Genomic DNA, 16,110 nt, shown 5'->3' with positions numbered 1-16,110 from the left:
CGACTGCTTTCTTCCTGAAGTTGAACCGTGCTTTGGGCTGCTCAACCTCGTCGCAGTGTTTGCAAGACGTAGATGCTTAGTTCATGATTGGCGTCGACTCTCCAGTTACAGTTATCAATCTGATGGTTTCAAGTATAGCTTCTACATCTTCAGCTCTCACGAATCCTTTACGTTCAATTGAAACCTCTGCGCCAGTATCGATGGTGATTGCTGCTGGATTTTCATAAATTTTCCCCGGTATAGTTGAACCACTACCCCTGGTGAAACTTCTTATTTTTACTTCGCTTGCGGCCTTATTCTCACCAGTGAACCCATTCCCAAGAGTACTGGCCCCTTTTACATCTCAGTGAGATCTCTGTTTCGTGCTTCTTCCTGGAGCTGGTAATCGAGCACGACAATCACGTTTGAGGTGTCCCTGGCGCCTACACCTATAGCATTCTACACTTCTCTTACGAGGCATACCATTCTCTACTTTTTGAGATGATATACCATCCATTTGTTGTGGCAGTTTTTCCAGTATCTTCTTTATTCCGTCCGTTTCTTCCATCTCTAGTTCTGCCACCCTGAATTGGTGGCAGGTTCTTAAAGAATTGTGCACCGCTTCCACTTCCAGCGCACGAATCAAGGCATCAGATGATGCCTGATACTTGATAGTTGTAAGACCTTCTTAACTTCAGCCATCTACGAAGGTTCCTGTCGTAAGCCATTCTTGAATAGTCGTTGGTGCTTCAGGGTATGCTAGACGTACCATTGTCTTGAAATCTGCTGCAAATTCTTGTAGAGATTCTCCAACTTTCTGTATTCTTGTCTTTAATAGGGCGGCAAAAACTTGCAAATCGCAGTCCTAGAGCAATAGTTAAGGCACTATATTTGCTTATATCTTCGTCGGATAATGTTTGAAGCATTTCTAGCTCTGTACCTCGCAGAGCTATCACCCAGGCTGTAGCTTTCTGTTCTTCATCCCAAAGATTCGTCATCGCTGCTGCCTCGAACTGTATCTTATACGATGACCACGGTGTCGGGCCATCATAGGTGGGTGGTTGAATCGTTCTGGAAGCCGACATCACGTTACATGAACCAGTGGTAGCTGCATTTTTTATTATCTTTTCAAATTTCTTCATTTTGTCTTCTATTCTATCTTCTCTAGTTTTAATTTGATCTGCTACAATTTTCTCCACTGATTGCTCGACTTCTTTTATTTTTTTGTCCATTGTTTCCATCCTTGCGTCCATTTTTCCTATTCTTGCCCTAATTTTCTCGTTCATTTCAGCAAGCATCGCCTCCATCTGTATTAGTTATTCTTCCAACACCGCTGCAGTTTGAGTTCTCGTCTCGACCGGCATAAATTCTTTCAAATTCTTGTTCGATCTCCCTGGACGTCGTCGTAAAACCGGTTATTAATCTTCAATCTCACTTCCGACACCAGTGTTACGTTGGACGGGTGATTGAAATGGACGCTCTTGACTCCACTAGCTGAATAATCCGTTCCCCAAAGGTGGACTCTATTTAAACAGCACGCGGTCCTTTTCGAAACCCTACGTCACCGCTTCTAGACTCCTCCGGAACTCCCATTCGCGATTTCCGTTTCCAGGAGTAAGACCAGAGAGTTTTCGACGGCCACAGGCGTCGTACAAGGGCGGCGTAAGGGTGTCTATTTCATAACAATATTATCGAATTTCAGTTATTTTAAAGTTAATTTGTAACAATACTAATACACTGTTCGACTCAAGTTTTATGCCTTAGTTTTTCTACCCGACTAGCTCGGGAATGGACAGATTTTATGGCATCTTGGAAGAAGTTAGAAGATAAAATGGACAATTGCAAAATGAGGACTCGATTAGTTAAAAATGCCAAAATTGTAATTATCGTGGTTGTAATTCTGATGTCTGGTAGTTTTTGTAACCCTTATATGTGATTTTTTCTGGATACACGAATTTTTAGTTGGAATACTGGGTCAATATACGTACCAATTTATAACAGTATAAGTTTTTAAATTTTTTGCTTTAAAGCATGTAATTTTTATACATTGTATATTGAATTTCTTGTAATTGGGTGCCATGTCCGTTGGAAATAAATCTATTAAGGTTATTATTATTATTATTATTATTAAGACCCACCACTGACCCGGAAATGACCAGCATTCAGGCAAGACTTCTATCATTACGGGTACTAAGACCAAGTAATGATATGCATTGATTAGATTAACATAACAACTTTCGAGATTCTAGAATTACAGCATACAAATTAGTCTGCTATTATTCTCTAATCTCACCCCATCCCTAAAAGTCTAGCGTAACCATGGCGGACTAGTATAAAGATTATGGCCTGTCCAAGAGGTACCATATGTGTTGCCATCTATTAATAATTACACTTAATAATTTAGCAAAATTTTAATTTGACTTGACATTATGGGACTTCAAAACGTGTAATGGTGGTTTGTTTCGGTATGAATGCCTTTGTGCCTTTCAAAAAGTGTTAATAATTCTTTTGTCGTTTTTGAATTATTAATAGATGGCAGCACGTATGGTACCTTTGGCATTCCTTTGGACAGGCCATAATCTTTATACTGAAACTGACCTACACTACTCTGACCTACTGTTGCTAATCTAATCTGACTGACATGATCAGACAGTTCGAGAAATTTACGAACAATATGACATGTTCCTAACAAAACAGCTTTTTGAATTTTGACAATTATTGAATCATTCAAATGCAAAGTCTTTAAATTCTCAACTAAGCTATTTGGGACTACACCTACATTAGAGATAACTAAGGGTAGAATTGAATTTTTTTAAGATTCAACATGGATTTCATTTCTATCGATAATTGTAGATATTTTGAAATCTTGGTGTGGTATGTTTGAATAATGTTGTTTGTGTTAGGAATAACAATGTCAATGAGAATAGGTTCGTTCGTGTGTTTTTTAATAAGTATGATGTCTGGTCTGTTAGCTGTAATGTTTAAGTCTGTAAGTATTGTGCGATCCCAGTATAATTTGTATTTGTTATTTTCAAGGAACGGTGACGGAATGTAAGTGTAATAGGGTGTCGTATCTTCGATTAAGTTCATGAGTGTTGCTAATTCTTTGTGAATGATTTTGGCTGCGTTGTCGTGTCTAGCTTTGTAGTCAGTTTGTGCCAGGATGCTGCAGGAGGAGATTATGTGCTGGATCGTTTCAGGTTTTGCTATACAGAGGCGAAAGCAGTCGTTTCTTATATTCGGATCTTTGATGATGTATTTTCTGTAATTCTTGGTATTGATTACTTGGTCTTGAATAGCAAACACAAATCCTTCTGTTTCGGCATACAATCTTGATTTTTTTAACCAAATCAATGACATCTTCTTGTTGATATGAGTTTCTTCTAAGTCTTTGTAGAATTTTCCATGTAGTTGTTTTTGTTTTTGACCACTTATTATTTTGTCTATTATGTGGGGTGTGTGGATTTCTTCGGTGTTCGACAGATTTAAGGGTGTGTGGTTTAAATCTGCCCTTGTGATGGTGCGAAACATTTCATTTCTTTCTGCTCGTTTCAAGAAATACTTCTTCAGATCTGAGATTTGTCTCTGATATAAGTTTTCTAGGTTTTGGAAACCCCTTCCTCCATTCTGTCTTGATAATGAGAATCTTTCAATGGACGATTTTGGATGATGTCTTCTATACTGTGTGAAGATTTTCCTTGTTGCTTTCATTACATTTTTTCCATTTAATTGTGCCTTCAATATTAATTTTAATCTCGCTAGGTATTGATCTTTCAACTGTGTTTTCGTTTTGGTATGATTGATGTGGGAGGGTTGACAGAAACCCAGATATTTGTATGTATCATTTCGTTCTTGGGCTTCGATTATTAAGTTATTCTGGGTTATATGTGGTACTTGGTGTTGGACGCCTTTTCTGATTGCTTGGGTCTTACATGTCTCAATACCAAAACACATACCAATATCACCGGAAAACTCTTTAGTCAGATTTAATAGGTTTGTTAACTGGTTTTGTCTACTTGCATATATTTTTGTCATCCATATATGGCAAGTGACTTGTTCTGTTTTCTCTTTGTATGTTAATTCTTATATTGAACCCATAATTGCAGCTGTTCAGGATATCGGAGAGGGGATTTATTGCTAAACAGAACCATAACGGACTAAGAGAATCGCCTTGAAAAATTCCTCTTCGGATCATTATTGGATCTGACTGAATTATTTGTTCATTTAAGGTTATTTGGAGGGTGGTCTTCCAAAATTCCATGGAACATTTGAGAAAAGTGCAGATTTTAGTATCAATTTTGTATAATTCCAGAATTTTGTATAGCCAGGAATGAGGGACAGAATCGTAAGCTTTCTTATAATCAATAAAAGCTGTATATATGTTTCGGTTTTCTTTTCTAGCTTGTTCACAGATGATGGAATCTATGATTAATTGCTCTTTGCAACCAAAGGATCCTTTAATACATCCTTTCTGTTCTTCATTAATGATGTCAGAGTTAAAACAGTGTTGATAGATATTTTGTGTAATGCATGAGGTTAATATTTTATAGATTGTCGGTAAACATGTGATAGGTCTGTATTTTGATGGATTTTTTGTGTCGTTATCTTTGGGTTTCAGGTATGTTACACCATGACATAAGAATGTTGGAAAGAAGGATGGGTCAAGAAGGAACTGATTTAAGTGATGTAGTAAATGAATATGTACACAATTTAATTTTTTTATCCAAAAATTATGGATTTTGTCTGGTCCCGGTGATTGCCAGTTGTGTGTCTTATTGATGGTATTTATTAATTCGGCAAGTGTTATCTGATGATCATTAATTGGTGTAACTGTGGATAGTTTATGGGATATATGAGGAATCCATTTGGCAGGTTGGTTAAATTCAAATTCTTGAGACCAAAGTTTTGACCAAAATGTTGTTACATCCTGTGAACTTGGAAGTTCACCGGATAATTGAATTATTATTAATACTATTCTTTTGGCCTAATAAATAATTCACGTAACATTTTTCGGTTCAAAGTCACTCCTATTATTTATTAATTATTATCGTGCACTAACATGGTTCATAATAGGAAAACATATACTAGCAATTTTTGAGCAATTTAATATATTTTCGTTTGTCAGTAAGTTTTACAAAAAAAGCCTTTATTTTCATGGTTGTTCTAAGAATGAGTTTAACGAATAATTGGTAGATTATTAGAACGATTTCATCTAGTAATTACGATAATAACATATTTTTTTATGGTTTAGTCTCTTTATTGCCTATTCCACGTGTATTACAAGTAAAGAAGGTTTTAACAACTTCTATGTTAAAATTGTTCACCGACCATAAAACTTCCAACCCATGGACGAAAATATACATTCCTCTTTAAAAGTATTTTTGGTTATTAGTCAAATCATGGGCTTTTTTCCTGTACAAGGTTTATTTCAAGATAATTTTCGATTGCTAAAATTCTCGTGGTTTTCTTTAAAGACGATTTATTCATTGTCACTGCTATTGTTTTCAGTTTTTGTAGCCTTATTAGTCATTGTGACTATGATCATACGAAAAAATGTTTCTGATTATTTGGGTACTTTGAATATATCATAAAGTTCCAATGAATTAAATTTAATTTGTAGCATTATTATTGTACAGTTCGTTTCAAGTTTTAGGCTTCTGTGTCTCTATTCAACTAGCTCAAGAATGGCCACGATTTATAGCACTGTGGCAAAACCTGGAAGACAAAATGGGAAATTTTAAAATGAATACTCGATTAGTGAAGAATGTCAAAGTTGTAATGATTGTGTTTATAATCCTCAGAGCTGGTAGTTTTGTTACCTCTTATATGTGAAACCTTTTTCTGTAAGCATGAGTTTCCAGCTGGATTACTGGTTCAGTATACATATCTATTTATGATAGCTGCAAAACAGGAATCAACGATAGCAGAAGTTTTTAAATTTTTTGCTTTAAAGCTTGTCCTGTGTTCTCATGTGTTTCTTGTAGTTGGATATAATTTCTTCGGCAGTGTTGTGATATGGGTATATTCATGATTAACACGTAATAAAATCAAAAGAATGTCATTAATTGTTGTAGATATTATACATTCAAATAACACTCATCAGTTACTTCATAGATTTCATGTTAATAGCCTTGTCTGGAATATTTGTGACAAGACTCAAACAACTTAAAAATAAAATTAAAATAATGATTAAAGCAAAGGTTAGAAATTGATTAAAAGTAAAAAATATAGCAATAATATATATTCTTAAAGAATAATAGTTCGGAAGTGTGGAAGCGCATTAGAGAAGAGCATTACGAACTTTGCTATTTAAGTGAAATTATTAACAATAAACTGGGATCTATGGTATTATTATCGTACTTTACGAATTTATTTCTTATTGTGGTTAATGGAGCATCTCTTTTAAAAATTACAAATAATATCTTGAAAACGTTGTCGTTTAATATAGCCAACACAACTACAGTTTTAAAAATTTTGAGTATTAGTTTTTATCCTGCTGCACTTTATGAAGAACATTCCAAGATTCAAGCATACGTGCTTTCAGTACCAGTTTCCCTCTACAATTTAGAAGTTAGTGAATGTAGAAACGTGTACTAAAACTAAATGCTTTCTGGCTTTTTGTAGATTTGCAGACTTACTGATCAGGTGTTGTATACAGAAATTGCTCTTTCTGGAAAGAAATTTTTTACTGTAAGAAAAAGGGCTGTTTTGACCGTAAGAATTTTGCCAGTTGTAGTATTTGTAATCTTACTGTTTCTTTGCAGATAGCTGGTATTGTAGCGACTTACCAGTTGGTACTAAACCAATTAAATACGCAACTAGTACCAAATTTTAATACTGGCAGTAGTTCAAATAAAACGGCATATTCTAAAAACTAGTCGTAATTATAAATAGAGTTCGTAGATTTCTTAAACTACGGGTATAAATTACTAAAAATAACTGCCACTATTCATTGTCAGAGTAATTCTTGCTTTGTTCGTAAAAAATAATTCATATAGTATTTTTTTGTTCAAATTTATTATTTTTTGTCATGAACTAACACAATGATAAGGAAACATATCGGGTGTTCAACTAAACTTGGCTTTGATTTTTGTAAACGTTGTGAAGTATGTCTACAATTAACCTAAAATTTAATCGATGACAGCTGACAACGCGGAAATGTCAGTAGCACGGTTGTAGAATAGATAGGTTTGTACACTAATGGCTTGGGATGGCGACGCTTCTTTTCGATCCCTATATCCATGGAAAGGACACATACAGCTAGCGCCTCTACCTTGTCGAGCGGAAATCATTCTAGTTATTTTGGGGATTTTCGTTTACATTGCTTTATGAACAATACAAAATTTGTAAATGACATTTGATCGGAGTCGATAAGTAGGATTTCTTTTATTAATTACATCGGTTATAGACAGATGCCTATAGAGTTCTGTGTCCCTAAAACGTCAAAAACCAGGCGACGCGATCGACAATTGGCGTCGCTAACCAGGGATATGCAAATGTATGCTAGTGTATCAACCTATCTATTCTACAACCGTGGTCAGTAGTATAGAGCGGTATGAATTAAAATAAATATAAAACAATGCGTTTTTCTCTACGTTTTCTTCTATCAAAAAAGCAACGCCAACTTGATGACTTTTTTAATTGAACACCTTTATAAAAATAATTGTTATCGAATAGTAAGTTTCACAAAAAGAAAGCTTTTACTTTTATTGTTGTTCTAAGAATGAATGTAATTGTTAATCATATTGTTTATAAGGTTGATATTAAATATTAATGGCTGCATTTAGTAATTACGTTCGTTATATACATATATGAATACTTTAGTCTGTTGTCCATTCCGTGTTTAATAGGTGCAAGTAAACAAGGTTTTCAACAATACAATGTTAAGATTATCTCTTTGAAAATAAAACTTCTAACTGGTGACTATTAAACATAGAATTACAGATGGATGAAAACGTACATTCCACTCTAAAACTATTTCTGATTATTAGTCAAATAATGGGTTATTTTCCTGTATAGGGTTTATTTCAAGACAATTTTCGATTTCTAAAATTTTCATGGTACTCTTTTGAGACGATTTATTCGTTGTTACTGCTACTGTGTTCAGTTGTTGTAACCTTATTAATTATTATAACTATGATCATACGAAAGAGTTTTTTTGATTACTTAAGTAATTTTAATATATTGTCAAATTTGAGTTTTTTTAAAGTTAATTTGTAACAATACTAATACACTGTTCGACTCAAGTTTTAGGCCTTAGTTTTTCTATCCGACTAGCTCAGGAATGGACAGGTTTTATGGTATCTTGGAAAAAGTTGGAAGATAAAATGGACAATTGCAAAATGAGTGCTCGATTAGTTAAAAATGCTAAAATTGTGCTATTTTGACTGTAAGATTTTTCTAAGTAGTAGTACATATTTGTAACGATGTTGTTTCTTTGTAGATGGTTGGTATTGTGGCGACATACCAGTTGGTACTAAAGCAACTAAACACACAAATTGTACCAAATTTTAATGCTTTAAGCAATACAAATAAAAGTGTATATTCGAAAAACTAGTCGTAATTGTAAACAATTGTAAATGATAAATAATGTATCATTTTATAAAAATGCTATTAATATTAAAGTGTATTTTTATGTCAATTACTCTTCTGTCGCATAATAATTTCATTTTTGAAGTATTGTGCGACTGTGTACTTTCATATTTTCTCGACGTTTCGTGACTCCTAGAATCTCCCTTTTTCTTCTGTCTGTCGTGTGTCGTTTGTGTCGATTTTTATTAAACTAGATTTAATCTCCGAAACTACTAAATCAAATTTTATATCTACCTTAGGAGTGTCGTGTAGATGGCAAAGCGCTAACCAAAATTTGTACAATCATCCCCAGCAACAACTTGATGATGCCTGCTCATTATATTACGTAGTTACTGAAGGGGCGAGGGAAATTTTGTCTAAATAAACAAAGTAGAAGTGGAAGTTCGAGTGAAAAGAAAATGTATAGGGATACAAGATTAACAAGATATTGAAGAGTGGAGAAAAAAAACACAAATTTAAAAATTGTTAACAAGAAGGAGAAGTAAATAGGAGACAGACTGAATAAAAAATAATTAATTAAAAAAAAAATTTAAAGCAAAAACAAAAATTGTAAAGGTGTAATAAACACATTTTTTCGCATTTCCAATTTATAAATGTACGAAAAACTTTAGAAATTTAAATACGGTTTAAGGACCATAAGGAGAGTTAATTTCAGTCAACTACTTAGCAAGAGTAATTAATGTTTTTCCGTAATAAATAATTGACTGGGTAATTTTTTGTTCAAATTTATGATTTATTGTCATGAACTAACTTAATACTGTAAGAGCAATAAAAAAACATTATCAAAGACAGCCACATGTTGTTGACAGCTTGTTTTAATCATTATCATTGATGATCTTTTTTTATTGGTAATAAGGAAACATGAAAACAATTTTTGAGCAATTGTTATATTTACGTCTATCAATAAGTTCCACAAAAAGAAAGCTTTCACTTTTATTATGGTTCTAAGAATGAATATTATATTTAATCATATTGTTTGTTGATAGGTTGATAGTATTAATGACTGCATTTAGTAGTAACATTTGTTATGTATGTATATTTTAGTCTGTGTTGTTCATTCCGTGTCTAATACGAGTAAACAAGTTTTTAACAATAGAATGTTACGATTATTGTACTGAAAATAAAACGTTTAACTGCTGACGGCGTTAAAAAATCACAGATGCAAGAAAATACACATTCTACTTTAAAATTATTTCTGATTATTAGTCAAATAATGGGTTATTTTCCTGTACAAGGTTTATCTGAAAACAATTCTCAGTTCCTAAAATTTTCATGGTTCTCTTTTAAGACAATTTATTCATTGTTACTATTGCTCTTTTCAGTTTTTGTAACCTTATTAATTATTGTAACTATGATCATACGAAAGAACTTTTCCGATTATTTAAGTATTTTTACTATACTATCAAATTTCATTTAATTTAAAGTTAGTTTGTAGCAATGCTAATATACTGTTCGACTCAAGTTTTAGGCTTCAGTTTTTCTATCCGACTAGCACAGGAATGGGCAGATTTTATGGTATCTTGGAACAAGGTGGAAGATAAAATGGGAAATTTTAAAATGACTACTCGATTAGTTAAAAATGCCAAAATTTTAATTATCGTGATTATAATCATCAGGGCTAGTAGTACTCTTACTTCTAACATGTATTTGTTTTGTATGCACGGGATTTTAGTGGGAATAACATGTCAGTATTCGTACCAACTGATGAGAGCTGCAGAACAAGAAATAACAGTCACCGACGTTTTTAAATTTTTTGCTTTAAGAATGTTCCTGTGTTCTCATGTGTTCCTAGTAGTCGGATACAATTTTTACACTGGTGTTGTGATATGGGTATATTCAAGATTACAGTTTAATAAAACCCACAAAAATTAATTGAATGTTGTAGATATTATATACTCACGTAACACTAATTGGATACTTCGTGGATTTTTTGTTAATTGCGTTATCAGCAATACTTGTGACAAGACTAAAACAACTTAAAAATAAAATTAAGATAATAATTAAAGCAAAGGTAGGAAATATAATATAAGTAAAACATATAATAATTACACATATATTTTAAGATGAACAGGGAGGATGTGTGGAAACGCATTAGAGAAGAACATTATCAGCTTTGCCATTTGTGTGAAACTATTAACACTAAGCTAGGATCTATCGTGTTACTATCGTTTTTTACTAATTTATTTCTTATTATAGTTAATAGAGGATCTGCTTTCAAAATTACGAATAATATCATGGAGAAGATTTGCTTTAATTTAACCAGCACAACTATAGTTTTAAAAGTACTAAGTATTAGCTTTTATGCTGGTGCACTTTGTGAAGAACATACCAAAATTCGGGCGTACATGCTTTCCGCACCAGTTTTGCTGTACAATTTAGAAGTAAGTAAAAGCAGAAATGTGTAGTAAAATTAAATGTTTGGTGGATTCTTCTAGATTTGCAGACTTATTGATCAGGTGTTATATCTAGAAATCGCTATTACTGCAAACAGATTTTTCACTGTAAGGAAAAGCGCTATTTTAATAGTAAGAATTTGTGACTAGTGGTACATATTTGTAGCGATACTGTTTCTTTGTAGATGGCTGGTATTGTGGCAACATACCAGTTGGTACTACAACAATTAAACACACAAATTGTACCAAATTTTAATGTTTTACACAATACAAATAAAAGTGGATATCCAAAAAACTAGGCAATATTCTTGGAATTCTTTAACTACTATAGTACAAGTTAGGATAAAACTTTTTATAAAAATATTGTAAATGAAGGATTAATATTAAAGTCTTCTTTTAGGTTTATTATTCTCTTGTCGTACAACAATTTCCTTTTTGAAGTACTGCAATAGGGTCCATCGGACGACTGGCTACTTTCATCTTTTCTTGATGCTTCACGATTCCTAGCATACGAAAAAGTGGTTTCATGTTTCAGTCTGTCTGTCGTCTGCCGTATGTCGCCCTGTCGTTAATAGGAGCACAGTCAAAATTTTGCTGTCAGAGTAGCAGGTTGTTATTTATAAATATTAATATTAAAAAACCAAACAACGAAATAAATATTAATTAATCAAATAGGATTAACATTTGTTACTTCAGAAATTTGCTCTAATTAAAGTTAGGTTAAATCAAATAAGTTTTATGTAATGAGTTCTTTTAGGTGTCGGAGTTACGAATGTACAAAAAATATAGAAATTTCATCTCCAGTGGAGGACGGTTGCTAGCGCTCTTTTCCCAGTAGAGAATTAATTCAGTTGTGTGGAAAGCATCGAAACCTTTATTTTTATCATTGCTCTAAGAATGTGTATTTTTTGTTAAACAGTAAATAGATTGTTTGTAACGTTGACATTACTAACGACTGCAGCTAGTAATTACGTTCACAATGTATGTATATTTTATCCATGCCGTGTCTAATACAAGTAAACAAGGTTTTTAACAACACAATGTTAAGATTATTGAAAATAAAACTTTTAGCTGAAAGACTACTCTAAAAATAACATCACGTATGGACGAAAATATACATTCCACTCTACAATTATTTCTGAGTGTTAGTCAGATAATGGGTTATTTTCCTGTACAAGGTCTAGCTGAAAACAATGTTCGATTACTAAAATTTTCATGGTTCTCTTTTAAGACGATTCATTCATTGTTAATGCTGCTGTTTTCAGTTTTTGTAACCGTGTTAGTTATTGTGACTATGATCATCCGAAAAAATTTCTCTGATTATTTAAGTAAATAAGTTTAATGCATTACAAAATTTCACTCAATTTAAGTTTAATTTCTAGCACTACTAACATACTGTTTAACTCAAGTTTTAGGCTTTAGTTTTTCGATACAGCTAGCTCAAGAATGGCCACGATTTATAGCATTGTGGCAAAACTTGGAAGACAGAATGGGAAATTTTAAAATGAATACTCGATTAGTTAAAAATACTAAAATTTTAGTCGTTACAATTATAATTTTCAAGACTGGTAGATTTGCTATCTCTTACATTAGATAAAGATTTTTATTTGCATATGGGGTTTCAGGTGGAATATTGTGTCAACATGCATACCAATTTATGATATCTGCAGAACACGGAACAACACTGGCAGAAATTTTTAAATTTTTTATATTAAAGACTTTCCTATGTTCTCACGTGTTTCTAGTAGTAGAATATAATTTCTACACAGGTGTCATAGTATGGGTATATCTACAATTAAAATGCAATGAAACCAATAATTTAATTAAAAATGTTACAGATATTATATGTTCAGGTAACATTCATCTGCTACTTTATAGATCTTTTGTTGATAGCGATATTTGCCATACTTGTGACAAGATTGAATCAACTTAAAAATAAAATTAAAATACTAGTTAAAGCCAAGATTAATAATGCGAGAGTGTGGAAGCATGTTAGACAAGAACATTATCAGCTTTGCTATTTGTGCGAAACTATCAACACTAAATTTGGATATATGGTGTTACTATCATTTTTTACGAATTTATTTCTTGTTATCGTTAATGGAGCATCTATTTTGACAGTCACGAATAGTATCTTAAAGCCTATTGGCTTTCATCTAACTAATGCAACTATATTTTTAAGAATTCTGGGTATTAGTTTTTATGCTGCTGGATTTTATGAAGAGCAGTCCACGATTCGGAGTTACATGCTTTCCATACCAGTTTCTTTGTTTAATCTGGAAGTTAGTAAAAGTAGAAATGTAAAGATAAAAATGTAAAACTAATTGATTCTTTGTTTCTGTAGATTTGCAGACTTACTGATCAGGTGTTGTACATGGAAATCGCTATTTCTGGAAAGAAATTTTTTACTGTAAGAAAAAGAGCTCTTTTGAGTGTAAGATTTTTACGAGTGGTAGTATTGTAATAGTATTGTTTTCTTTTAGATTGCTGGTATTGTGGCAACATACCAGTTGGTACTAGAAAAATTAAACGCACAAATTATACCAAATTTTAATATTGATACTAATTTAAATAAAACTGCATATTCGAAAAACTAGTCGTAATTAACAACATAATTCTTGGATTTCTTAACTACTTGTATAAACCACGATAAAATACGTATTGTATATTAAATGTTATTAAAGTTGTTTTTATTTTATTCCAATTCTTTTTTCCTTAACAAAACAGTAAACAAGTTATTACTGTTGTGTAGTATTGTAATGTTGCGCCGCCTATATTTAATAGGAGTAATAATAAAATAAGAATTATTTTACTATATTGTAGTTTATATACTCATATATATAAAAATGTTAATTTTAAAGAGACTTTGAAAATAATTCAGAGTGAGTTGCCTGATTCGATGTTTGTCACGAAAAAATTGGTCGAAATTTATTTCGACAGAACTTCCCTCATTCCTGAAGTACAATCCAACAGATCCCCCATCTTTGAAAAATTATAATATTTGATTTTGGGATTATTTTGTAATAATTTCTGTAACTTAAAAAAATATAAATGCATGCACCGAAGTCTTTATTTTTGTTGTTATTCTAAGAACAAGTTTAATTGATATAAATGAGTACATTGGTTGTAATATTGACGTTATTAACGACTGAAACTAGTAATTAGGCTCATAATATATGTACCTATACTTCAGCCTGCTTTTGTCCATTCCGTGTCTGATACAAGTAAACAAGTTTTTAACAATACAATGTTAAGATTATCTCATTGTAAATAAAACTTTTAGCTGAGTGACTACTTTAACAATAACTTGACATATGGACGAAAATATACATTCCACTTTAAAATTATTTCTAATCATTAGTCAAATAATGGGTTATTTTCCTGTACAAGGTTTATCTGAAAACAACTGTCGATTACTAAAATTTTCATGGTTCTCTTTTAAGACGATTTATTCATTGTTGCTACTACTATTTTCAGTTTTTGTAACCTTGTTAGCTATTGTGGCTATGATCATCCAAAAAAACGTCTCTGATTACTTAAGTAATGTTAATACATTTTCAAAATTCACTTAATTTAAACTTAATTCTTAGCACTACTAATATACTCGTCAACTCAAGTTTTTGGTTTCAGTTTTTCTATAAAACTAGCGCAAGAATGGCCAAGTTTTATGGTATCTTGGAAGAAGCTAGAAGACAAAATGGGAATTTTTAAAATAAATACACAACTGCTTAAAAATACTAACATTTTTCTCATCTTAATTATAGTTATTAAGACTGGTAATTTTACTACATGTGAAGATTTGTTATTTACATATAAAGTTTCAGCTGGAATACTATTTCAACATACGTACCAATTTCTAGTAGCGGTAGAACAAGAAACAACAGAAGCTTTTAAATTTTTTGCCTTAAAGATTTTACTTTTTTCGCATGTGTTTCTGGTGATAGAATATAATTTCTACATAGGTGTGATAATATGGGTATATATCAATTAAAATGTAATAAAAGCAAAATAATTTCATGTTACAGATATTGTATATTCAGGTAACATTCATCCACTTCTTTGTGGATTTTTTGTTGATAATGTTATCTGCCATACTTGTGACAAGACTAAAACAACTAAAAAATAAAATTAAAATATTAGTTAAAACAAAGGTATGTAATATGTACAAGTAGAAAAACATAATAATCACACATATCTTTAAAGATTAATAATGCTAGAGTGTGGAAACGTGTTAGGGAAGAACATTATCAGTTTTGCTGTTTGTGCGAAAATATTAACACTCAACTTGGATCAATGGTGTTGTTATCGTTTTTTACAAATGTATTTCTTATTGTTGTTAATGCAGCATCCGTTTTTAAAATTACGAACAATATCTTCAAACCTCTTGGTTTTCATCTAACTAATGCGTCAGTAGTTTTAAAAACGCTGGGTGTTAGTTTTTATGCTGCTGGATTTTATGAAGAACAGTCAAAAATTCGGACTTACGTGCTTTCCATACCAGTTTCTTCGTACAATTTGGAAGTTAGTAAAAGCATAAATGAAAAATGTAAATAAATGTAGAACTAATTTTTTTGTAGATTTGTAGACTTACTGATCAAGTGTTGTATATAGAAGTCGCTATTTCTGGAAAGAGATTTTTTACAGTAAGAAAAAAAGCTATTTTGACTGTAAGATTTTTGACGAGTAGTAGTATTTCTAATATTATTGTTTTCTTTTAGATTGCTGGTATTGTGGCCACATACCAGTTGGTACTAAAACAATTAAACACACAAATTATACCAAAATTAATGTTGGTACTAATTTAAATAAAACTAGTCATTAATATCAACATAATTCTTAGATTTCTTTAACTAGTGGTATAAATGATGATAAAATACTTATTGTAAATTAAATATTAATAAAGTTCTTTCTATTTTTATATCAGTGATTTTCCTACCGCACAATAATTTCATTCATACTTAACAATATAGTAAACAACACTTATTTATGTTGTTTACAACTTCTCAATTCCTAGTATAATGTAGGGTTGGGAACAAAAACTAAAACAGCATTAATCAAGTCGATTAGTAACAGAAATGCGTTTCCTTGAGCCAAATGATATTAATGTTCATACTTCGATGTACTTTCCTTTATCTATACTTAGAAT

The 16,110-nt window shown here is 31.8% G+C and overlaps 1 protein-coding gene across 1 annotated transcript; it reads left to right on the top strand.

Moving 5' to 3' along the window:
* The first annotated feature begins 9,730 nt into the window (after window positions 1-9,730).
* LOC135145919 (uncharacterized) lies at window positions 9,731-15,769 on the top strand. The gene is made up of 3 exons (XM_064078039.1): window positions 9,731-9,916; window positions 15,542-15,631; window positions 15,683-15,769. Exons 1-3 carry the CDS (start codon window positions 9,731-9,733, stop codon window positions 15,767-15,769), a joined length of 363 nt encoding a protein of 120 aa, XP_063934109.1.
* Window positions 15,770-16,110: the final 341 nt, after the last annotated feature.

This window comes from Zophobas morio, unplaced genomic scaffold (genome assembly GCF_036711695.1).
Source record: "Zophobas morio isolate AGI-343-1 ecotype UQ-CSIRO unplaced genomic scaffold, CSIRO_AGI_Zmor_V1 ptg000005l, whole genome shotgun sequence".
Lineage (NCBI taxonomy): Eukaryota > Metazoa > Arthropoda > Insecta > Coleoptera > Tenebrionidae > Zophobas > Zophobas morio.
Note: the sequence above shows the minus strand (reverse complement) of the source record. Positions and strands in the feature narration are given on the sequence as shown.